Here is a 25,652-nt window from a genome sequence, read left to right as displayed (position 1 = left end):
TAATAATAATAATAATATATGTTCATTGATGGCACCTTTCCTGAAACTCAAGTTCACCTAAAATCAGATAATACCAACAGCAATAAATCATTTAATCATTATCAAACATAAAAACCAACAGCAAAAGTAATAAAATATCTATAGAAATATAGATAACGGGCAATAAAAAGGATTTAGAGTTAGTACGTTAGCTGAAACCGATCGGTTTGGGGAGCAGTTTTAACTTTTGTAATGGAGTCCAGTATGCGGATGCAGTGGGGAACGGAGTTTCAGAGATTGGCTGCAGCATGAGAGAAGGCCTTGGCACCTATTGTGCTGAGGTTAACAGTTTGTACCCTCAGTAGATTTGCTGATGAGGACCATAAAGAAGGGGAGTGTACATGTGTGGGAGGTCTGTGAGGTAAACAGGTGATAAAGTATGAATGGCTTTAAAGGTTAACAGAAGGATTTTGAAGTTGATGCGTTGTTATACAGGGAGCAAGAGTTATTGAATAAACAGAGGAGATTTTCAGTGGGTTTTGCACATGTAATGATCCGTGCTGCAGTTTTGGATGAGTTGGAGTTGGTGAATGAGTTTGTTGGGGATTCCAGTGAGGATTGTGTTGCAGTAATCAATGTGTGATGTTGGCTACTTTTGCATTGTTGCACTCATAACATGTTCATAATTAGTATTACTTTATAGATTCTTGAGAGGGGACACAGATATTTCACCTCATATTGGTTCATGGTGACCAACTCTGTTTGCATGTCAATTTTCAGTTGATTTCAGCTCAGAATTTCTGAAAAATTAAAGGTCAAATTAATTTATTTTTCGTAATGGCCCTCATAACTTGCTCATATTAAATATTATTCCCAAAACATCTATGAGAAGTGACACAGATATTTCACCTTACTCTTGTTCATGCCCACCTACACTATCTGTATGTCCCCTTTCAGAAGATTTTACTAAAGACCTTTATGGAAAAGCAAAGGCAAAGTTGGCTACTTTTTAATTATATCAAATATTTCTCATATTAATTATTATTTAAAAATATCCTTGAGAGGTGACACAGATATTTCTACTCAGTCTTGTGACCCCCACTGTCGGTAAGTCAAATTTCAGAAGATTTTACTGTAGATGTTTTGAGAAAATGAAAGGCAAAGTTGGCTGCTTTTTCATTAACTCCCTCATACAAGATACAAGTTACATTTATTGTCCCACACACATGCACACATGCACACACACACGACATGCAAGGGGGGAAATTTGTTTTCTGCTATGACCCATCTGGTGTACACAGGAGGACACATAGAGCAGTGGGCAGCCATGCACGGCGCCGGTGTTAGGGGAGTAAGGTGCCTTGCTCAGGGGCACTTAGACAGTGGGGTGGGGTAGGCACTTTGACAGTGTGGAACAGATCCAGGTGTTGTCCGTCCAGGTGTTGTCCGTCCAGGTATGTTGTTTTTTGGTTGTCAGTCCGTGCTTGCTTGTATGAAATATTATATATTTCTTGAGTGACGACACAGATATTTCACCTCACTCTTGTTCTTGGTGACCCCAACGGTGAATATGTCAAGTTTCAGAAGATTTTACCGTAATATATAGAGAAAATTAAAGGCAGATTTAGCAACTTAGTCATTATGGTACTCATTATCTGAGAGTTTGAGATGTGAATCAAAAAGTTTCAGTAAACTTTTCTGCAGAGATTTCGACAAAATTAAATAGAAAGTTGGCAACTTTATTTTATATGAAATATAATTTTTGTATAATTCCTTGAGAGGTGGCACAGATAATTCACCACTGTCTGTATGTCAAGTGTCAGAATACCACTTTATGGTGGAATGTTTGAGAAAACAATAGGCAAAGTTTTCTAGACTTTCATTATGGCACTCATAACTTGCTCATATTAACACTATTACCTTTTCATTTTAGGATTTTAGGAAATATAATCTGTGACACAAAAGTGAATCTATCTTGCCCTGTATACATTATACTCTGCTCCCAAAAATTAAGGGAACTGTGGAGGAGGGATTGGCACAGTAGAGAGAGAGAGAGAGAGAGAGAGAGAGAGAGAGAGAGAGAGAGAGAGAGAGAGAGAGAGAGAGAGAGAGAGAGAGACGAGACGGGACAGAGAGACGAGACGGGACACACCTGCAGAACGTGCTGGTGTATTTAAGTTTAGGTCTGAGTTTATGTTTTCTCACTTGTGTTGAAAGCTGAACAGCTAGTGGTTTGTGTCCGGCTGTGTGTGGGAGACCCCGGTGGCGTCGTCACATTCAACAGGAAACTTTAATCGTCACAGTATAACAGATAATAAACAAGTCAGTTAAACTTCATGGATATAAATCTGTCCATTTAGGAAGCACAAGTGATTGTGAATCAATTTCAACTGCTTTGATGCAAATGAAGTGACAGCAGGTGCAATGGAGAGTCAAAAGCAAGACAACTCCCCCAAAGAGGGAATGGTTTTTCATTTGTTGGCCACAGAGGTACAGTACTGGGGCACAGACGGTACCTCTCTCCTTATCCTCCCTGATGGATTCTTCTCTAGTTTTTTGTCCTGCTAGTTTTCTTGTCACTACTTGTAGCATGAGGCGGTCACCTGCAAATCCAACAAGGATAGACAAGATAGACAGGGATAGTAGTTTATAGTACTCCCTTTCAGGTGCTGCACACACTGGAAATGAATGAATTGTGCTTTAAAAAAGTTAGAAAGAGAGAACTAAATTAACCAAAAATGATATCTGGTTTGTTGTGGCGGATTTAGATCTGGTCAGTCCATCGAACTCATATTTTGTTAAGTTCAAATTACTTCAAATCTTAACATATACTGTATAATATAGCGACAAACTTCCTCCTGAACATAGACGGACAGGGAGACAGTCTGTTACCTGTATTGGGCACAGTATTAAACGCTGTGGCTTTAAGAGAGCAGGCGGCCGCTGCTTCCATTACAACACACAGGGGTGTGGCGCACAACACACAGGATAATACAAGTCCTTGTACAATTCCTGGCTGCATTAGTGTGATATTATACAACATCTGGGTCAACATGTCTACAGACGAGTGGAAGAAGAAGTTTGAGGCGGAGTGGAGCCTGCAGGGAGCTCCCCTGCCCAACAGCTTGGACTGGAAGTCCATCTACGAGGCGAAGCCGCTGGGGAGAAACTTACTGAAGAACCCTGCTCCACTCGGTACGACGACTCTTCTTCTGCTTCTGCTACTGGTTTCCTCTAATTATTAGCGTTTCCCCTCAGTTCATTGGTTCTACAGCTTTGGGAGTCTCTTTCTCAAGGTTTTGTTCTGATTCAGTTCAGCTATAAAGAAATCCAGAGGTGGTTCCAGGGCGGGTGCTGAGTTCACTGTCAGTGCTGCTGCTCCTCTTCAGTGACACGTGACGTGGCCATATTAAGCCAATAAGCGCACACGTCCTCTGAACGTGAACATCTGTCAAACTGCTGTGTCTAATCAAAAAGTACACTGTGTCAATCCTGCTCACTGCTCCTCTTGGTTTGGTTTTTATTATTATTCTACTTATCACTGCAGCATCTGCACTGATGATTGGTTCAATGCAGCCTCATCTGTTCCAGTAATACGTACACCAAAGGGGGGCACTTGTCAATGACTGTTTGTTGTTTAATCAACATAACAGAAAATTCATTTGTGTAAAGATTTCGAAAAAAGTGGAAACCACAGAAACAAACAGCTTCACAGAGGCACAGAAAAACACGAATTAGTCCTTATTATACGGCATATCACGTGTCATATATGCACTCTATCAATAAGGTCACTCGTTTTTCACAATAGATAGTTGGTTTACTTCTCACAACTGATGATTTTTTTTTTTTACCAAAGTGTTTGTGATCTCTTCTACTGAGATCAAAAAAAAAAACTGCATCTCTCTGGTCTACAAGTTTTTTTTCTTCTTTTTTTCAGAAAGCTATGTTCATTGAACAATAAACTATTGTTTCTTGCATGGGAAGGAATCGGTGAACGAGGTCAATGCACTGTAAAGCTGTGATGTTTAAACTAAAATGATCAGTGTGTTTGAATATATAATCTCTTAAATCTCAAAGGGCATACAGTATGTGAGATTTATGAGCTGCTGACTAATTCTTAAAGTGTGTGTTTTTGAAACCAGGGCACACCCACTGACCCTGTCTGAAAGATATATTCTTTGGCTTTGTGATATGAATGGTGTGATTACTGCGGCTCTAGTAGGTGTGGCCCCTTTTGACAACTGTCCGTTTGTCTTAATCCTGACACAGGAATGAGTAAAGACACTCCTCCACCTGAGCCTGAGTATCATGATATGCCAATGCGCGGACCTCCACGTTTTCAACTTGACGGTGAGAGAAACAGCTGATCAGCACGTTACGCAGCAAATGAGAGTAAAGAGAATGAATGAAGTTTTGCTGAGTTCATCTCTTAAATCTTAGGTGACTTCACCGGCTGGACCACGTCTGTCGAGATCCTCCCCTATGATACCAGTGGCATCCCACAAGGTGCCATGATCTGTGAGTTGCCTCGACTCAGGTGGGTCGGATGTTAACCATACTATTGGTTATAACGGTGATTACCAGTGAGAATTTTTTTTTTAAAACTGCCATGTCTATATTAATTCCACAAATGTCTGTCTGTATCTACTACACGTATTGCAATCAATGTTTATCCTATTGGCCTCACACTTTGCATGTGTATTCTAAGTGGCCCAGGGAAGTACAGTGTCACATTTGGTGTAATTTGGACAGTCAATATCTTCAATATTAATTCAACTTATAAACATAGTCGACCGGCGCTCTGTAGCAGGCAGTCGGAACGTAGATGAACATGTCTTCTGCTATGTCCTCAGATAAACTACAGCAGTGGTCAGTGGCTGGCAGCCTGCGGCCATAATATCTGTCCCACCAGATCATTTCAACGATATTTCACAATAACGGACTGACCGACAATCTTAGAGAGCTGACCTCTGTCGTTGCAGCAAAATTCATAGACTCAATTCCTCTTTAGCAATTGGCATTCAAAGTCAAAGCAGAATGTTCTTTTTGTTCCCGCAATTCTTTATATTTAGATGAATTACAGGGCTTTTATTTTGAAAGGCTTTGAACTTGGGTCTGAAGATTGTGTCACTTCCTTAGCAGATCTCTGAAATAGCTGACATGCAATTTATGAAAAAACACGACCAGTTCAATCAGTCATTTAAAATTACTTAACTAAAACTATTGACTATAAAATCTACATTGGACATAAGCCAGGTAGGATGAACTCAACTTTTTCAAACTTCCCTCTGCTCCATTGACCGTTTATAAAAACATCTGTCCCACACACAAATAATGAAAAGTGACACTATATTGAAGAACTGTTTTAGGAGGACTCACTAACATCAAGGAACAATTCTAAAATAGCTCCAGAGCATAAATATAGGACAAGAAATCGGCCTATTGGGTACTGTATTAGTATTTTGGACTCATGTCTGCTCTGTTGTCCTCAGCTGGTTCTCCATGGAGCAGGTTGTGGACTTGAAGGCAGAGGGACTGTGGGAAGAGCTGCTGGATACATTTCAGCCTGAAATAGTCATCCAAGACTTGTGAGTTGATGAGCACCACCACCCTGTTTTCATAATAGACAGTGTATGATTCGTTATTACTGTCAGCATGATTGGTACACACTTAGGTGACACCATACTCTGCAAAGGCCTGTGCATTTGACATTTGGAATTTCTTGGAGAAAAATAACTTGCCCTGGATTATTTACACTTTAGTTTAGCATTGAAGCACAAATCCCCGTAAACAGAATCAATGTGTTTGTGATCAGTAAAGTTGTATATAATCTAATGGGACTAAAACATATCGTTTGTAGTTGTAAGGGGAATCCAAACATGAGCAGATATATTAATAACTTCACGTAACTGTTCTCTGTGGGAGCAAACTAGACATGGCTGAACACACACACACTCACAACATAAATGTATTTGAATGTTCAGCATATCTGTTGTTCTCTGACCAAAAGACCACTCTAACGAATAAGAGTTAATATCAGTTGATATCAAACCACAGAGGTCCTTCAAGAAGCCTCTCTGAAGTTAGTACGGCTGAGACAAGGTAGCCAAATAGTCAATTTAAATTAGAATAAATAGTAATGATTAACTAATGATTTCAATAATTTTTCAATGACAAATTGATATTTGGGGGAATTTCATACACTAAAAAAACAATTGCTTGATTGAAAAATAGCAGGTTTATCAATATAATTATCAATTAGTTTCAGCTCAAGACTCTTCCATGGAGTAAACTGGAAATTACCAATTTGTAAGCATTTGCTGTGTTGCCATCTGTCTTGAAAGAGCCTGCCAATGAAATGAAATGATGTGTCACTTTCAGCTATGAAGAGAGTCAGGTGCATCAGTCCATCTACCAGCTGCATGTGAAGCTACTGGGTGCAGACAAAAGCACAGTGATCTCAGAGCACTCGGTCAACCCAACTGAAGACCTCAGCACTTACTCCCACACCTGGAAAGAGGTGAGTGGCACAGCCCTCTGCAGGACATCCGCTCGCATTCAGGTCAATCATTGCATTTTTCTGTGTTGGCCTGCAGGTGTCGCATGTGTTCTGCAACTATGGACCTGGGGCGAGATACGTCCACTTCGTGCACCGACTGAAGAATAGTTTCATGATGGAGCTCTACCCTACAAAGTTCACTGGCAGCTCAGTGATTGTCAGACCAGTCACAACCAGCTCCTAGGCTGAGTCCTGCTGAAACACTGCAAAGCACTTATAGCAGCCAACACGCTCAATCTAATCAACTTGATCAACCCATATTTGCTTTGGATTATCAATATGGGTTGGTTTGAATGCACTTTTAAATTATCAATCTTTGGCTTTACTTTTTATGCTGATTGTTTCGATTGACCAAATTGTTTATAATTTAGCATTTGCTTTTTTTTTGCAAACTGGGGATGCAGGATAGTTGCTCTGGAAGGAATTTTATACTTGTGTTTAATAAAACATTAATTTTGATTTTATTTTTAACTGTGAAATCATGTTTCTGAAACTTTCTAAAGGGCGACACTTGAATACAAATACAGACACACTACATCAATCAACAGACAAAAGGACTCGAATGAAAAAGTTTGGAGGTGGTAGTTTAAGTTAAACCCTCCTTTATAAAGCTAAATTAATCAATCTTATTTAAACTTAAAACTCGTGAAAGTTATGCAACCAGTTCTTCCATGGATTATTTTGGTAAACATAAACATTTTAATTGCATTCTGACATTATGCTGAAACAAATAATATCTTGTAATAAAACACCATTCTCTTCTTAAATCACTTAATAATTTTCTATAAATTATAAGCAATCAAAAAGAAACTCTGACTGGTGTCTGAAAAGGGACTGTATCTGACCCAGTCTATTTAAAATCTTACAGCAGCAGGCTTGATGATTAAATCCATTAATACTGACTTATCAGTTATAAATTCAGATTTAGTGGGCTAGAAAGTGTGATACCAAAAAGCATTTATTTATTACTATACCATCCCCAACTTTCAGATGTGCAAAATACCTAAATAGAATGATAAACACCAGCCAGAGGGATTTTTCACAGCCTGCCAAGACAAAAATATGCTCTCACTATAGCATAAAATACAAAGTATAATTTGTGTCTTCTTTCCAGTGTAAATTGTGGTTTGATTGCTTCCACATGCACTTTACTGACAGTCAAAATACAACCAAGAGAATATCAATTCAACAACATGAACAAACACAGAGAGAAGCTAATGTGTTTCCGCTTAAGCACTTAACAACAGTGGAGAGAAGACTAAAAACAAAACAGGAAGAAACCTCAGACAGAACCAGACTCATTGTGGGTGGAATAAGCTGAGTCACCAAGGGAAGTTCTGGAGTCAGAAACAACTGCAGAGAGAACTGATTGAATTTTGTGGATATCACATGCAGAGAATTAAGCTAACGTGGGTCCTTAATCCAACAAGAATACACTACAATGCAAACATGCCAACACATACAGCACTGTATCACAGGTTTAGCCACTTAAGATGTTGTGATTCTTATTCATCGCAACCGGATTCGTCCCAAATTTGTTCTGCAGGAGGACAAAACTGTCTTAAGGCATAATAAGGAGAGTTAGTCCTGCTGCAGGTAGTTGGGCCACTGCACAGGCCTGATCTCATCACCATGGAGTCTAGATTAAAGCCAAAGAACTTCTGTGCCAACTTTTCTGGGATGATTGGAACAATCTAAAGACAGACTCTGGATGTGTACTGCAGAGAACTGGTGCTATTTTAAAGGATAGGGGAGGATCAGAGCAAATATTGACTGAACCATTCACTGCTGTGGTGCCATGTCCTCGACCTCTTGTGACCCCAGCTGATGAAGCTCTTGCTATCGCTGTCGTCCAGGAGGTTTTGACCAAAAGCAAGACTGCACCAGCACAGCAGCCAACATCCAGCCTTAAAAAATACTTTATTTTCTGCGTTCTCCTCTTATTCCTCCTGATGAGTCTCCTGTTAAATGGCTCTGCTGATCCAGCGAAGCAGCCAACTCTGCAGTGTGATGGACATTTTCTGGAGGCAGGTGAAAGGAGAACTCCGGCAGCAGCTGATGTCTTATGCATGCATATACAAATGCTAACAGAGTAACATGAGCAATTGTGGACCCCAAGACTGAAGATGTCTCCCACAGAATCCAAATGTATGTCCCTCATCTTGCGTCACCCATTCTAGAAGCACATTCATGAAAGCATGCATACCTAACCTTTACGTCTAGCCACTGATGTAATACGCAAATGAGTTGGATCTGGTGCCTCTCTGTCTGGGCATCTGAATTTGGTATGAAAGACCATGAGCGTAGATGATACATGGTACTGTTGGTTGGCCCTGTATCTATAACCCAACCTTGGGTACTGCTTAGCCTTAGAGAGAAAAGGGAGTATCTGTGGAATGAGTCTGGCTGTGGTCTCTTCATGGTGAACAGATTTGCTGTATCAGGATGATCAAAAATTCTCTCACATGCAGCAGTATCAGCTCCAACATCTCCTCTGACACTACTTGTCTCCAGTCACTGCTGAGTCCAGCATTCCTTATTTCCAAGGAATTTGGTCAAAAGGTTAAAAAATGCTCTTGTAATAATCAATAAAAAACACACACACACACACACACACACACACACTCACACACACACACACACACACCACACACAAACACACACACAAAAGGAAGCATAACCAAAATCCTGCTTCCATCTATGCATTCAGGGTAATGGAACTGCCATGCAAGGTAGGAGACAACAAGGGCCAATAAGCAGCTGGATAGTAAGAGGACCATGTTAACAGAGGTTTTGCTATAAATTTCAACCTGAAACTGTACAAATTGAATTTCCAGCAGAAAGTAGGGTACGCTTTTGGAGTAATTACTTTGCAGCTCCACTAATGACGACTGTACAGTCCGCATACATACAGTGTCCTATTTTTCCATTGCTAACATGCATTGATCAAAGCTGAAGTCACACTGTCTTCACACAGTCAATGAAACAAAAGGTTATGTGGGCCATTTTTCATTTCTTTAGCACAAAATGCATTCAATGACCAAACTTTCCAAAAACCATGAACTCAAGGATGAGTCAAATACTCTGAATGACACCGTTTTCGAACTTGAATGTCAGGGCTCATGGACACTTGGATGACACCACAGGAGCAGTATGGAAGCATTTACATTTTACAAGGAGTCATCGTTACTTTATTTATATGAATTTCGCTGCAAGGATGTTTAGCCCTGAAAGTCCGTAAGTGTTTTGTGGATTCAAACACTCCACCCACTTCTCCATTGGCATTGTGGGGAGTAGATAACAAGTGACTTTACTTTTTTTTTTTTTACTATATCTTTAATTGTTTGGCCAATATGCTTGTTGCTAGTTGATGAAGAAAGATATTCTGCGCCGATATCTGATTATATGGCTGAATTTGTGTTAGGCAGGTGACAGATAGCAGTCTACATCACTACAAATTACAATACACTACAAGTTAGTGGTTCATTGTGTAAGATGTAGGTGGAACGATCTAGTGGCAGAAATTGAATATGAAATAATCCTAGTGAAGTTTTGTTTACTTGTTGTGATCATCTAAATTGTACAAATTGTTGTTTTATTTACCGTTAGAATGGGCCCTTTATATTTAGATACTTAATATTAACATCAGAGGTGGATCCTCTCTACGGAGGCCGCCATGTTTTTGACAGTAGCCCAAATTGTACAAACTAGACACCTTTTGAGTTTTTATGACAACTGAAGGCTACCACAGGTTCTCTCTCATGTATGGAACGGGAGGGTGAGGTGAGGTGAAGGGTATTCAGTTGCAACCTGAAACTTCACCACAAGATGTCACTAAATTCTACACGCTGAACCTTTAATGTCCATTACCGTCATAAGATACAGACTGTGGTTGTTAAGCAAACACCAGAGACGTGATGGTCACTCCAAACACAAAACATAAATATGAAATATAATACAATATTCACATTCTACATAAAACTAATCTAAAGTCTGCTCAGGTCGACCTTCTGTTAATTTAGGTTAGACACATATTTTGTCATACTTAATATTATAGATATCAAAATGTGTATAAGTAACATTCCCTGACAATACTGCTAGAAGAGTTTTGAAAAAGTGGCTTCACTATTGTTTGATAGTAATTGGAAGAAAAAAACTCTGTGTGCTTAATACTGCGTGAGCTGCTTTCACGTGCTCTCAGTAACAATTAGGACGAGGTGGCCATGTATTATGTATAAGTTTATAAACAAACCACCTCTACCTGCATCTTGTAACTGTAACAACAACAAAAAAATACTGCAAAGTTAATGGCAACTATAGCAGCAGGAAGTTTTGGAAGGAGACCGTGAAGGCAGCACGTCAGCATATCATAGCCCTCCCCTCCTCCTCTCCACTCCTCCCCTCCCCCCATGTTAGCTCTCTCTCTCTCTCTCTCTCTCTCTCTCTCTCTCTCTCTCTCTCTCTCTCTCTCTCTCTCTCTCTCTCTCTCTCTCTCTCTCTCTCTCTCTCTCTCTCTCTGGCCGCAGCAGCATCACCGTGCTGAGTATACAGGGATGTGAGTAGACAGGAAAGTTCAACTGCATGAGTTCAGCTGCGGGCACAGTTTTACCGGGAGACTTCTCTGAGAAGCGATGGCATCCTGTGGTGGAGCTGGACCCTAAAGCAGAAGGTAAGAGGGTGAAGGAGGCACAGAGCAGGTTTATTCAGCGGGAGACATGCTGAAGGCTACGCCCTCGACTGTGACCCATCTGTGGTCCTGATTGATAATGTGAGCCCGATGACCGACAGCATTAGTCACATAAAGTATTTTATCTACCGTCTATGGTTATTACAAGTGTTTTATCGACAGTCTAGTGTTACTACAACTTTTTTTATATACAGTCTATGGTTACTACGGGTGTTTTATATACAATATATGGTTACTAAAAGTTTTTTATATACAGTCTCTGGTTATTAAGTTGGTTAAATTATGGTGTTTTTACATGTAGCCTGTGGTTATGACAAGTGTTTTTATTTAAAGCTTAGTTATACAGTTCTTATAGTATACATTTGTAAATAGGATGAATGAGGTCAGTAACACAAAAACAAGTCAGATCTTTAATCATATGATTTTAGTATAACCTTTTGATCGTTTTGAAGCCCGTTTAGCATATTCCAGTGTGAACTGGTGCCACAGGACATGCAGTCCTAACCATATACTTTATATTTCAACAAGTCAGCACTGAAAGAAAATTGAATGTCCCATATGAATGAGGAGAGGAATCTACAAGCTGCAACACATGTATGTTAATGATAAATAACAGAAATATCAAATAATTTTCTGCCAGCTTCTTCTTAATGAATGAGGAAATAACAACTGCTCTGCCACTTTAGTCTTAAAGTGAAGTCTGTCCCCAAGGGAAACTTTGAGGTTCCAATTGATTTGTTTTATTCAGAAACATCCCCCATGCATCAGGGCTGAACTTCAGAGCTGACATTTAACTGACAGCATTCATTTAGCAGGTGGGCAGAGCCGTGTACCACATCCTTACTCGCCCATCTCCTGTGTCCATGGCAGTGCTGGCTGCCCACAAGCTGTGTTAAGAGTTGGTGATGTGTGAGACAGGAGAGGTTGAGGGAAGATACACCTCCAGTGCCAGGCAATTCTAATTGAATACATAGGCTACATACCTCTTATATCACTTTGCACATGGCATATAGTTTCTCATATCTTATAAATATGGCATTTAAATTGAATCAAGGTGTTTAAGAATGATATCAGGAAAGTCTGGATCATTGGCCAATAACACATTAAAACAGACATATATTATAATTGAACAGAATAATGGCAAACCTATTCAACAAATGACGAGAGTCTTTGTTATATTATTAGAATAGAATGTATTTTGTTGGTTTTAGTGGGTGCACATTTGGAGCTGAAATTGTTATTAACAAGATTGATTTGTTCCATGATAATCAGAAAATATTCCGATAAATGTTTATAATTTTTTAAACACTTAAGTAGAAATGTCAAACATTTGCTGATACCAGCTATTTGAATGAGTATTTTGTCTTGTTTTGTTTTGGACCGGTGACGTTGATGTTTGTGTCCTTAAGCTTTTAATAATTGCGGCAGGAAATTCTTTTTTTGATATTTTATGGTGAAAACAATGAATCAAGAGCATAAATAGAAGGTTTATCCCTGTATACACGCTGGCTGTCGATATGTGTTGGGCGATAATAAGCTAAATCCAAACAATCCACCTCTGATGCTCTGTGACATCCTGTAATGCAACCTCCTCCCCACGTATGTGACAGCACACGTAAACCAATGCTGGGGCTTTGTGTGCAGGCACCGATATGCTCGGCAGTTGCAGGTGCCACCGGACAAAGGGCTATACTACACCTAACTTTTCTCTCACGTTTCCCCCCACAAACTGCCTGTCAAACTGTACAATTGATCAGACTCCCCCCTCAAAACCTTTCATCCCCTTCATTTAGGGAATTAAATACCTATGGATTGGTCTCCTTTACCTCGGGTGAGTTAGATTACTGTACTTCATTTTGTAACGTATATGTAATGTACTTATTTAGTTCAGAATCCCCTGTCATGGACAGTTGGAGCAGAGAAGTGATGTAGATTTTTATAGTTAAATAATAATGATCATGTCTACCTTTATCTTTATGTCTAACAGTTTAATGCTGTAATGGACAGTATTTACCAGTCTCTCTCTCTCAGTTTATGTGTGTGTGTGTGTGTGTGTGTGTGAGTGTGTATGTGTGTGTGTGTGTGTGTGTGTGTGTGTGTGTGTGTGTGTGTGTGTGTGTGGAGAGGAGAGTCAGTGCCTGTGGGGGTCTGTTTTGTTTTCATTGACTCCCTGCTCTATTGTGTGTTCAGGCCTGCCGGCTGCCTCTGCACATTTTGTTAGCATTTTGTTGGTCTAAACTCGACTGATGCCCTGAATTCGAGCGCTCACTCATGGTGACAACTTAAAGGCGCCACTACATCTGCATCTGCCGTGTTAAAAAGGGTTTGAAAGGGAAATGTTTGTAAGTGCTTTTTTGCATTTCCCTCTTGTGTTATTCTTTAGGTTGTGTTTTCTCACCCAGTGAACGATCAGCATGAGCAACATGTTCACTCAGACTGGGTAATAAGTAGAGGTGTTCTTCTTAATGTGTCACATCATGGAAATTTCAGAGATTAGAGATTGCTCACAGAGCTTAAATAGTTAGAGCCCAGCTCTAGTGCAGTTTCTGTAAAGTGCATGCAGTGCCTGTGCATATGATCAGTGGTGGAAAGTAAGTCCTTTAACTAAAGTACCGTAGTACAATATTAAAAAAAACGCAGTACCAGTGTAGCAATTAAAAAATACTTGCAAGTCCTGCAATCAAAATCTTACTGAAATAAATGTACAGATGTACCTCTACTTTTGATATTTATATCAGTAATAGTACATTTTGATGATAATACTTCTGTACATTTACTTGTGCACAATTCTTGAAGCAATTTGAGCTGTATTTGAGTGTTATTAAACTGTTGTACTTTACTTAAGTATGGGGTTTGAATACTTCTTCTACCACTGATATTGACACGTCACTCGTTGACAGCCAGCAACAGCCCTGTGTTTGTATATTCTAAGTCAGCTGTTGATGTTTCTGACAGTATCCTGAATATTGCATAACAGGTGTCCCTGTCTGGGTTCATTCTGAAGTTGAGAATGCTGTTCCTTCTAAGGTGACAGGGCCGCCAGTGGCTGGCCAGGGTGTCTCAGGTAATGGAAACCTCAGGAGCTGCTGTCTGCTGGCTGACAGTCGTAAGTCTGACCGCCCCATGCAGCCTCGCTCCATCCCCGGGCCTCCTCCTTCACAGGGAACCTGTACTGGAGATTGCCTAGGAAAAGGAGGTGTGTGACGATTTCAGTAGAGGCACAATGACACGAGGGGGAGAAACGAGAGACTGGCTTAAAGATGTCAAATGGATTGTTTCCCTTGGAGTCAAACTGAGATGCTAAACTTTCTAATCACCAAGAGGCCCTCGTGTGAAACATTACAGGATTGAATTCATGCTTAGACCTGAAGTCACCCTTAGACGTATCGAGTAGGGATGGGTGAAATGACAACACAAACGGATGTTTTAGACACAGAGTAAGAGTGAGCATACTATCAAATAAGTGAATGAGTAGTTCTTCTTAGTCATTTAAGTTCCTGCATCTTTAAAAACTGTTTGGCTCGTCTTGGCAGTTTGTTCCAAGTAACTCAGAGAATTTGTTCTGTGGATTTAGTCTCAGTATCTTCTTTCTCATGTGATCCCACACTGATTACAAGATGTTGAGGTCGGATGACTCTATGATGGGATTGATGATGTTTAAGAACACAAATATCTGAAGTGGCTGAAACCTTTGCAATGTATAGATATTTTTTTAATGAACCATTTTCCAGATGTGAAATAGAAGCAGTCATTTAAGAAGGACATTTCTGTTCATTTACATTTCTGTTGATCAACCATCAATCAACTTATTACATGTCAATTTTAGCTGACGCTTTTGTCCAAAGCGACTTACATTTTTAGTTCACTCAACATTTATGAGGGGCCATTTATAATTATAATTTCAGCTCTTACAAAGATACCATTATCAACTCCACATCTTGCCTTCTAACGAAGCAACATTTCTTGTCTTCAAGAGTTACTTGGCTGAGGAGGTAGAAGAGGTTGTCTTCTGACAAGAAGGTTGGCAGTTTGATCCCAGTCTCCACCATTCCACGTGCCTATGTGTCCTTGGGCAAGATAATTAACCCCAAATTGCCCCCTCACGGCTGTGCCATTGTGTGTGATTGATGTGTGATAGATGCACTATATACATATGTGTGTGAGTGGGTGAATGGCAAAACTTTACTGCAAAGCGCTTGATTGATCATCAAGACTAGAAAAGCACTGATGGACTTCTAATCACTTTCTTCTGTGTGAGCTTTCCATGATGGCAGTGCTAACAGTCCATCAGAAGGATGTGTTCATTCATGCACAGAAAATCCTCAATGTGTCTGTTTTTCACATCAGAGGACAGAGTGAACTCCTCATGTTTCTATCTTTTGCAGAGTGTAGTTGCTTCTGTGAAACAAAATAGACCAAAAAAAAAAAATTACTTGGAATTTTTTTGGGGATATTAAGGAACCAAAAAGACTAACTGTTGTTTACTTTTAGCCACTTTATTATAGGAACTCAAGTTGTTACACCTTCATCAGGCATAATTGTTGTTACATGTTAAGATCATTGTTGTTGAATTTACCATTGGACAGAAACCGATTAGAGGAGTGGGGCTGAACTGAGGCGACTGAGAGTAGATCAGCGAGCAGTGTGGCAGCGCTTCCGCTCCGCTGTAAACTAAACCTTGTGCTCAGTCAAGCTTTCACTGAAGCTGTCCAGATTGATGGTGATTTTAACCCAGTGGACACAGTGGGAACAGAGACTGTGCTCGACTTGGCCTATCTCTCCGCCGCCACGTGAACCGTTCACCTAACCGTCAAAAACAAATTCATTCCTCTGAGGGACTGATTGAGTCAGTGTAGTTAGTTTATACTGCACTGATAGACTTTACACATAGCAAACATTTGCCTAAAGCACTTTGAGTGACAGCTGCTGATGAAGTTTGTTTTTATGACATGTACTTGATAACTAAATGCTAAGCAGACGCATAGTGGGTATGCACACAACTGCAGCTGAAACTAAGAGGATCAGTCTGCATGGAGGTTAACAACTTTATGGACGACAGCTCGAGCAAGCGTGCCTCAAATGGTGCTGCACACTGTCATGCAATACAACAGTGGAGCAAAACGCTATGTTAGGGATCTCTAATGTTATCATGAGTGTAAAATAAATGTTATGCAAAGTGTAAAACAAATGTTGGCTCATTATGAAAGTGTCATTGGTGACCCATCATATTTTAATTTGTCCAGTGACAAATGAATTATCGTTATTAATTATCATTACGTTATCATGCAATTAAGACGTGTATTTGTCTAAATAACGTTGTAATAATTCAAATTAGGATTGTCATAATACCAAAGTTTTAGCCTTCAATACTATACAAAAAAAATTGATACCAGTTTGAGCAATATTGTTCATGGAAAACTTTTTTCTAAGCAATACATATTTATTTAATTAATCAATTGAGACAATGAATGGGTGGCCGGACCAGTCTGTAGAAAGCCACAGATTGAGGATCAGTTGATTTACCTCTGTGTTGTTGCAGCCTAGGGTGATATCTGATTGTAGATCTGTTTTGGTAATTTCAAAACAATTGTAATTTAAGGTTACGAAGATTTTATAATTTTTATTGAAAATAATTTCTTTTGAAAATCCTTCAATGATTGTTTATTTTGAGTATGACCTTATTGAGGTCAGAATATGCTCAGTGCAGTGTCAGGCTATTGTCTTAATGAGGCTAATAATGGAATATTGATGTCCATGTAAACATTTCTAGTGTTGGGTATAAGAAATAATTTTAGAAAAACCACAGACTTATCGTAATCATTTTTGCAACCAACACATAGGTTATTGTACCTGAAGTCACAGAAAAGGCAAGAGTTGGTCTTTTCAGTGGCGGATCTTTATAAAAAATCCAAACTCCAATTTTTACGTTTTTTTTTTTTGTAGCAAGTCATGGAAATTGAAACCATGGCTCTGAGGTCTTGTGTGGATCCATGTGTTCAGGGTGTAATCTGATGTGCAAACCTCCCGCACAGACTCTATTTCATCAGTCTGTCAAAGCGTTAGGTGCATTCTTACATCCGGCCCTGTACTGAGCAACTAACATGACTAAACCTGTTTGTGTGAGAGATGTGGTAAAATAGTTTAAACATTTGCAGAGACTGTGCTCTGGAAAGTTTGAGTTGTAATGGAAACAACTTAACCAGATAACTCTTTAACTCTTTAACAGACCCCGGTTTCCTCTGCCTCTTCCTCTCTCTACAGGACCTAGCGTCTTGGTGTGTATTTAAAAAGTATTGTTACTTGTTTTTTTTGTGGAAAAGACTGATATGATTTAAATTCAGATAAATTAGACAATAGACAATAAATCCACACACATAAAAAAACAAGTGCGAATACTGACATCTATAAATACAGACCATCTTAGGAAAAACTAAACTTATTATTAATTACCTTAAGCGTGCGGTTTAGATAAATAATAAGTCTTCTTAAATATTTTTAGAATATCTTAACATTTTGGGGAAATTGGTTGTTTCCTTTTCTTAAATTGTTTTTATTTTAAAATGACAAGCATCAAGTCATGATGTGAACAAGTGCCTCACTGATTCCCTCTTTAAATGTGTACACACCCAGGTAAATGTTAAAAAGGAAAACGTTTTTTCAGTAAAAGTTAAATGGTGAAAAGTAAGAAATGTTAATTATAAAATAGATGACATTGGTTTATCATGAAACCTCTAAACAAGATATTCTCAGAGCCACATTTGTGGTTTGGTCCAGTGCTCATGTCTGTCTGTATGTCTCTCTGCCTGTCTCTCTGTGCGACCTAGTGGATTATTTTACACTCTGATTCATCTGCTTCATTATAAAACCCACAGCAGCAAGCCAAACCCCTGTGTTACTTATTAAAGGGACGTATCCCTTTCCTTTCTTTAACTGCAAACAGAGATAGTTGATTTGTGTGTAACTTGAACAGATGTTATTGTGCTTTAATGGATGTGCTTTAGACTGTTCTGTTCAAATCCAATGAATCATCTGTGGGGGGAATAGTTTGAAGGTGTAATAATCCATGACACCTCCACAGGAAGACAAATTCAGATTGCCACGCATTCATTTCCTTAAATAGTGTAAGAAGCGTCACAACTTTTATTCTGAAAGTGACTCTTCCACCTTATCCAATAGTATTTTACTCTGATTATCCACGGACACTGAACACAAAAGATCATCCAGAGAAAAAGATAACAACACCAAACTTTATCAACACATCATCCAAGGACAAGCTGACAACACTGAGAGGAAAAAAAGTTTTGAGGAAACACAAGAAACATGAACATGCATTTGAAACAAAAAAATAGACATCACGATGCAACAATTCCATACACTCTCAGCTCATTAAACCAGTACTGATGTGCAGTAGTAGATGCTATCAAAATTGCTGTAAAGACTTCTGTTCTAAAGGTTATCAGGATTATTCCAGTGCTGTAAAACTTAAGAGTGTTGTCGAAAAGAGGTGAAAAACACGTAAAGCGTATTTGATATCAAGACTATTATTACTGGCTAGTAAAAAGTCATGAAGACTCAGGTCCTCTTTTCCTGTAAATCCTACACAATTATCAAATCTTGTTTATACAGACAGTAATGTAAATGAAAATACAACATGTAAATTCATATTTGTATGAAGGGCTAAAATGTTCTGCTTGAAAATATTCACATATACTTTTCGTTAAGAGTATATTCTTTTTAAAGTCCTAGGGGCGTTTGCAGCTCATTTCGACACAATCTGGGGATTTAAAATCAGGCTAATATTAAAGCCTGGTTATGTTTCTCCATCTGTGGAACAGAAGCCACCAAATGAATTATTTAAAGCTGCTTTGGTCAATGTCTTTAAATTTATAACTTATTAAATGATGAATCCAGAATGACCTAGGAACTGACAATGGTGTGTGTCGTAATGTCTTTTAGCTCATTGTTTAGTTTGGTTTGTTTTTGAAAGAAACACTGTAACCTACCTGCTCAGCATCAATTAGTTAACAGATGAAGCTAGCGACTTTAGCAGGTGAATATAGTGGATTATTTTGCCGCTAAAAAGCCAGACATTTCCCTCAGGAGTTCATGGACAGAGTGAATGTTAGACTTACATTCACAAGATAAATAAAAACTCAAATGAGTTTGGATGTATGTTCAGTAAATGCTAAAATGTTTACTCACGTGTTCTCCTGATCAAAGGAGTTGCAACCATATAGCTACTGTATATAAAGATGGATGATGTATCTGCACTTTCTCCCACTATTCAGAAATGAAGCCAAGACATCCAGGATACGAACACTGCCATTTTGAACTGATGAATTCATATGGAGCCAGAGTCTACGCAGTAGTATAGTTTGGTCCATGTCCCATCCACTAACTTGAAGGAGGCAGGTTTTATAAATCAATCAATCAAATTTTATTTGTATAGCCCATATTCACAAATCACAATTCGTCTCATAGGGCTTTAACAAGGTGTGACATCATCTGTCCTTAACCCTCAGCCAAAGTAAGGAAAAACTACTAAAAACCCTTTTAACAGGGTAAAAATACGTAGAAACCTCAGACAGAGCCACATGTGAGGGATCCCTCTCCCAGTAGACAGAAGTGCAATAGATTTTATGACCTATACTGCAGCCACCAGGAGGTGATCAGGACTCTTTAGCTTTACTTTTGGGGAGATGTCATGTCGTCCTTCCTTATATATTCTATGATCAGAAAAATTAAGTTGTAACTGCACAGAGAAACTCATTTAAAAATGTATTCACTTATGTTGTGGCTGATGTTTTGTTTTTTGGCATTTGGAGCTTTCTCTCTTTCAAATGACAAAGCTAACACCGTGATTCATAAGGATAAACTTGGATACACAATTCCCTCTTGTGGTGGCACCAGAGCAGCTCTTGAACAAAGCTTGTGAATAGCAGTGGAGTCACTCATGTATAAATTAACTTATTTGTTTATGGAAAGTTGCAGTAATGTTAGACTCACATGAGTGTGACCTGTGTTATCTGGATTTTTGCATGGGGCTTCACTGGGTGACTGACTGTTTAAGATTAAGTACAAGTCTGTTAAACTGATACATGGTTTACCTGGGCACAGAGTTGACTTCCTGAAAAGGTGATCATTGTGAATCTACACACAGGTTAATGTTCAAACTGCATGGCCAATGCATCATCACCTTTTGGTGGTCGATTGATGAGGATTTAGGGTGTGTGTGTGCATTCATGCATGTTTTAGGTTAAGTTTTGGGTAACATTGCGGTTAGGCAATAGTCACTCTGGTTATGTGACATGACGTGGTGTGTGTATCTGCATATGTGTCTTTTTTCTTGTTACTTTAAGGAAATTTACCAATTTGACTGAAGCTGAAACCATGTGAGTAAAAGGATAATTTGAGCTGTAGAGTACACTTCTTGTACAGATGTTCACTGAATAGTGCCCGTTAGCTGCCTGACAATAATCAAACCCAACTTGTTAAGGCAACGAAAGCTCTTCTGCTCTGCATGTCCGAAGGAGCATCCCTCATCCGACTGTACACCACCGACAGGGTACAAGCAGGAAATATTGAACGGTCACCGGTGCTAACTCTCTTTTTTGGGGCCGCTCACTCTATCAGTGTAAGATAACCCCCGGGCAATCACTTATCGTTAGTGCTGACTGATAGTGGCCGTGTCAGAGGCATTAGGGGAGGTGAGCTGTCGCCCAGGTCACAGCTCCTGTGTAAGAAGTGAACAAGGAGACCACATTTATGTCAACACCTTACGACCCCCCCCTTCCCGCCAGTCATAAGAGAGGCTTGTAAGAAGAGAGAGATTCTTTTCTTTTACATGATCATCTACTATAGAGCTTTTCCCCGAAGCAGCAGCAGCTTGATATCAAAGATGCCAGTGAAAGTGACTTTTGGAAGACAATCTGAATAGAGTTGCTTTGAATCAGAGTTACTGCAGAGGAAAGTTCTGTACTACCTCAGTGGTCTGCTGATATACAGTGCCTTGCATAAGTATTCACCCCCTTTGGACTTTTCTACATTTTGTCATGGTATAACCACAGATTAAAATTTATTTCATCGTGAGTTTATGTAATGGACCAACACAAAATAGTTCATCATTTGGAAGTGGGGGGAAATATTACATGGATTTCACAATTATTTACAAATAAAAATCTGAAAAGTGTTGAGTGCATATGTATTCACCCCCTTTACTGTGAAACCCCTAACAAAGATCTGGTGCAACCAATTGCATTCACAAGTCACATTTGCAAGTCACATAATTAGTAAATAGGGTCCACCTGTCTGCAATTTAATCTCAGTATAAATACACCTGTTCTGTGACGGACTCAGAGTTTGTTGGAGATCATTACTGAACAAACAGCATCATGAAGACCAAGGAGCTCACCAAACAGGTCAGGGATACAGTTGTGGAGAAATATGAAGCAGTGTTAGGTTATAAAAAAATATCCAGAGCTTTGAACATCTCTCTGAGCACCATAAAATCCATCATAAGAAAATGGAAAGAATATGGCCCAACCGCAAACCTACCAAGAGGAGGCCGTCCACCCAAACTGAAGAGTCGGACAAGGAGAAAATTAATCAGAGAAGCAACCAGGAGGCCCATGGTTACTCTGGAGGAGTTGCAGAGATCCACAGCTGAGGTGGGAGAATCTGTCCACAGGACAACTATTAGTCGTCTACTCCACAAATCTGGCCTTTATGGAAGAGTGGCAAGAAGAAAGCCATTGTTGAAAGGGATCCATAAAAAATCCCGTTTGGAGTTTGCCAGAAGCCATGTGGGAGACACAGCAAACATGTGGAAGAAGGTGCTCTGGTCAGATGAGACCAAAATTGAACTTTTTGGCCTCAATGCAAAACGCTATGTGTGGCGAAAACCCAACACTGCCCATCACCCTGAGCACACCATCCCAACAGTGAAACATGGTGGTGGTAGCATCATGCTGTGGGGATGCTTCTCTTCAGCAGGTACAGGGAAACTGGTCAGAATAGAGGGAAAGATGGATGGAGCCAAATACAGGGAAATCCTTGAAGAAAATCTGATGCAGTCTGCAAAAGACTTGAGACTGGGGCGGAGGTTCATCTTTCAGCAGGACAATGACCCTAAACATACAGCCAGAGCTACAAAGGAATGGTTTGGATTAAAGAATGTTAATGTCTTAAAATGGCCCAGTCAAAGCCCAGACCTCAATCCAATAGAGAATCTATGGCAAGACTTGAAGATTGCGGTTCACAGACGGTCTCCATCCAATCTGACTGAGCTTCATCTTTTTTGCCAAGAAGAATGGACAAACCTTTCCATCTCTAGATGTGCAAAGCTGGTAGAGACATACCCCAAAAGACTTGCAGCTGTAATTGCAGCGAAAGGGGGTTCTACCAAGTATTGACACAGGGGGGTGAATACTTATGCACCCAACAGATGTAAACTTTTTTGTTCTCATTATTGTTTGTGTCACAATAAAATTTATTTTGCACCTCCAAAGTACCATGCATGTTTTGTTGATCAAACGGGAAAAAGTTTATTTAAGTCTATTTGAATTCCAGTTAGTAACAGTACATAATGGGAAAAAGTCCAAGGGGGGTGAATACTTATGCAAGGCACTGTATCGTCCTGTATCCTTGCTGCAAAGACTAAGAGGTAGTCCCTTTCAAATCTACCAGCACTCCATCTCAAAGATTACACAGCTATTTGTGGCTGACATTAAAGGAAACGACACACTGCTATATTTAGGTGAATGCATTTATCAATAATTCATCCAGCTCATCCAGTTTATTGGTTAGCCAGCACCCATAAACTGTATTGCCTTGGAATTGGTGCATTATACAGATTCACCACTTACCAGATAGAACAAATCTGTATTTGGATCTTAAGTGTATCATACAGCATTGGACTCTTGCTAAGTTAAAATACCTTATTATAGAAAAAGCCAGTTGGTAAAAGTTTAAAAGTTTTGATTAATGTTGATTTACACTAATCCTAATTGTTAAGGGAGTGTGTAGTGTGTGTTTGTATCTCTGTGTTGCATATTGCAGGTTTATTAGTAAAGTGTTGGCTGTTATGATAGAAACAAGGCAGATACTTTCATTAAAGCTTAGCAATATTAATGAGAGCATCATACAATAATTGATTAGACATTACGGATGTATTTAGCTGTTTTCATTATGAACTGCTGTGTTGTGACACGTGACCATTCTGTGCACCATTGTTCTCCAAATATGAATGTAGAGGGAGTTATTTTTGGTGAGCCAACCCCCCATCAGCAACCTCTGGTGTAAGGTGGCCCTCTGTCTGAGGTCGTGGTAACCATAGCAGGCCTTGGAAAGTGAAATGTGATGCGGCTGGCCCTTTGGGCTGTGCTTCTGAATCACAACTCCATAATGAGCTGGCCGAGCTCAGGCTGCATCAAAGATGCAGCGCCCAAGTATCTGTTTCAACTCACAGCGCACAATGGTGCAGTGTCACCTGTGCAGGTGGAGTGGAGGTGGGGAGTGAAGGCTCTCTGCCATCATGGTGTATGTCATCCATACATCCTCAGATTAGCTCACTGTAAAATATCTGTTACTAACGAACCATTAGAGTTCGACACATCTGCACCATCACATTTAAATAGCATGATACTTACGAAGCATAGTAATAACATTGCCCCCCGTGGCTGCTACCTTGCCGTGGTGGGGAGGCTTGCGTGCCTCCGTGACTCTAAAGGCTATACCGGCGGGTATTCATACCCCCCGTAGGTGCAACCATGCCGGGCAGGTTTTAGAGTAGAGGCCGGACGAAAAGCAGCACCTGGTCCTCCAGGTTGGGGGTTGGGCGTGGGGCCAACAACCCCACCCTGTAAAACACTTGCAGTTACAGAAACGTCGACAAGAGAACTACGAGAGGACACGGCCCTGGGAGAGAGTAGCTCTTCAGCTAGAAGACAAATGACGTTGTGTGGTGAAAGCCAGGAGCCCCTGGAAGCCACAGGACCGACCATCCTTCTCTCAACCAGGAAAAACATTACCATTGGAACATGGAATGTAAGAACAATGTACCAAACAGGGAAAACCTTTCAAATAGCACAAGAGATGAAAAACTATAATCTTGTACTAATGGGCATCAGTGAGGCAAGATGGACACAATCAGGCCAGAAAAGATTAATGAGTGGAGAGCTGCTGATTTACTCGGGCCATGAAGATGACCATGCCCCACACACAGAAGGGGTAGCCCTCATGCTATCAAGAGCCGCACAGAGAGCACTGATAGAATGGGAGGCCCATGGACCAAGGATCATCACAGCATCGTTCAGAACAACAAAGGAGAAGATAAAGATGAATGTCATCCAATGCTACGCACCAACGAACCCCAGTGAAGAAGAAGAAAAAGAGGAGTTCTACGACAGGCTTCAGAACATCCTGGACAAATATCCAGAGAAAGATACCACCGTCCTCATGGGTGACTTTAATGCAAAGGTAGGAAAAGTAAACATCGGATATGAGGAGGTGATGGGAACACATGGACTTGGAGAAGCAAGCGAAAACGGAGAGAAGTTCATGGATATCTGCGCACTGAACAAGCTTGTTATCGGAGGCAGCATCTTCCCACATAAGAGGATACACAAAGCAACATGGGTATCACCAGACCACACAACAGAGAACCAAATAGATCACATCTGCATAAGCAAGAAGTTCAGAAGATCACTACAGGATGTGAGAGTTAAAAGGGGGGCAGATGTAGCATCTGACCATCATTTGTTAACTGCTAGACTGAAACTCAAGCTCAAGAAGAACAAGACGGAGACAACAGCTAACAGACAGAAATACAACGTGAGCCTATTGAGGGACGCAGAAAAACAAGGGGAATTCAGACTGAAACTATCAAACAAATTTGACGTTCTCCAGGACCTACTTGAAGACGAAAACAGCATCGACAGTCAGTGGCAACATATTAAAGACGCACTAATATCCACATGCCAAGAAGTGGTTGGCTACAGGAAATTCCAGCAAAAGGAGTGGATATCTACAGAAACCCAAAAAAGAATCCAAACAAGAAAAGAGAAGAAAGCACTAGTGACAAACAGTCGTACAAGAGCATCCAAGGCAAAGGCACAAGAAGAGTATACTAATATCAATAGAATGGTTAAGAGGAGCATTAAGGCGGACAAGCGGAAATACATCGACAACCTAGCCGAAGAAGCAGAGGAAGCAGCAAGAAATGGAAACATGAAACAGTTGTATGACACCACCAGAAAGCTGTCGGGCAAATACAGCAGGCCACAAAGACCGGTCAGGGATAAAGAGGGAAACAGCATTAAAACAAAGGACGGACAACTACACAGATGGGCAGAACACTTTGAGGAACTGCTAAATAGACCCCCAGCAGTAAACCCACCAGATATCCCACCAGCACAGACCGACCTCCCC

The 25,652-nt window shown here is 40.1% G+C and overlaps 1 protein-coding gene across 1 annotated transcript; it reads left to right on the top strand.

Annotated features, from left to right (window-relative positions):
• Positions 1 to 2,921: 2,921 nt before the first annotated feature.
• On the top strand, positions 2,922 to 7,002 carry nccrp1 (P1, F-box associated domain containing). The gene is made up of 6 exons (XM_053441249.1): positions 2,922 to 3,174; positions 4,249 to 4,329; positions 4,420 to 4,516; positions 5,472 to 5,567; positions 6,361 to 6,499; positions 6,576 to 7,002. Exons 1-6 carry the CDS (start codon positions 3,033 to 3,035, stop codon positions 6,720 to 6,722), a joined length of 702 nt encoding a protein of 233 aa, XP_053297224.1. The 5' UTR covers positions 2,922 to 3,032; the 3' UTR covers positions 6,723 to 7,002.
• Positions 7,003 to 25,652: the final 18,650 nt, after the last annotated feature.

The sequence above is a fragment of the Pleuronectes platessa genome, chromosome 15, assembly GCF_947347685.1.
Source record: "Pleuronectes platessa chromosome 15, fPlePla1.1, whole genome shotgun sequence".
Lineage (NCBI taxonomy): Eukaryota > Metazoa > Chordata > Actinopteri > Pleuronectiformes > Pleuronectidae > Pleuronectes > Pleuronectes platessa.
This window is presented reverse-complemented; position numbering and strand designations above follow the sequence as displayed.

What these genes read in the sequence shown, in the direction of transcription:
- nccrp1 (XM_053441249.1), top strand. Translation starts at nt 3,033, where the DNA reads ATGTCTACAGACGAGTGGAAGAAGAAGTTTGAGGCGGAGTGGAGCCTG. An exon ending in TGTGAGTTGCCTCGACTCAG is followed by an intron (nt 4,517 to 5,471) that starts GTGGGTCGGATG and finishes TGTTGTCCTCAG; the next exon opens with CTGGTTCTCCATGGAGCAGG. An exon ending in ACTCCCACACCTGGAAAGAG is followed by an intron (nt 6,500 to 6,575) that starts GTGAGTGGCACA and finishes GTTGGCCTGCAG; the next exon opens with GTGTCGCATGTGTTCTGCAA.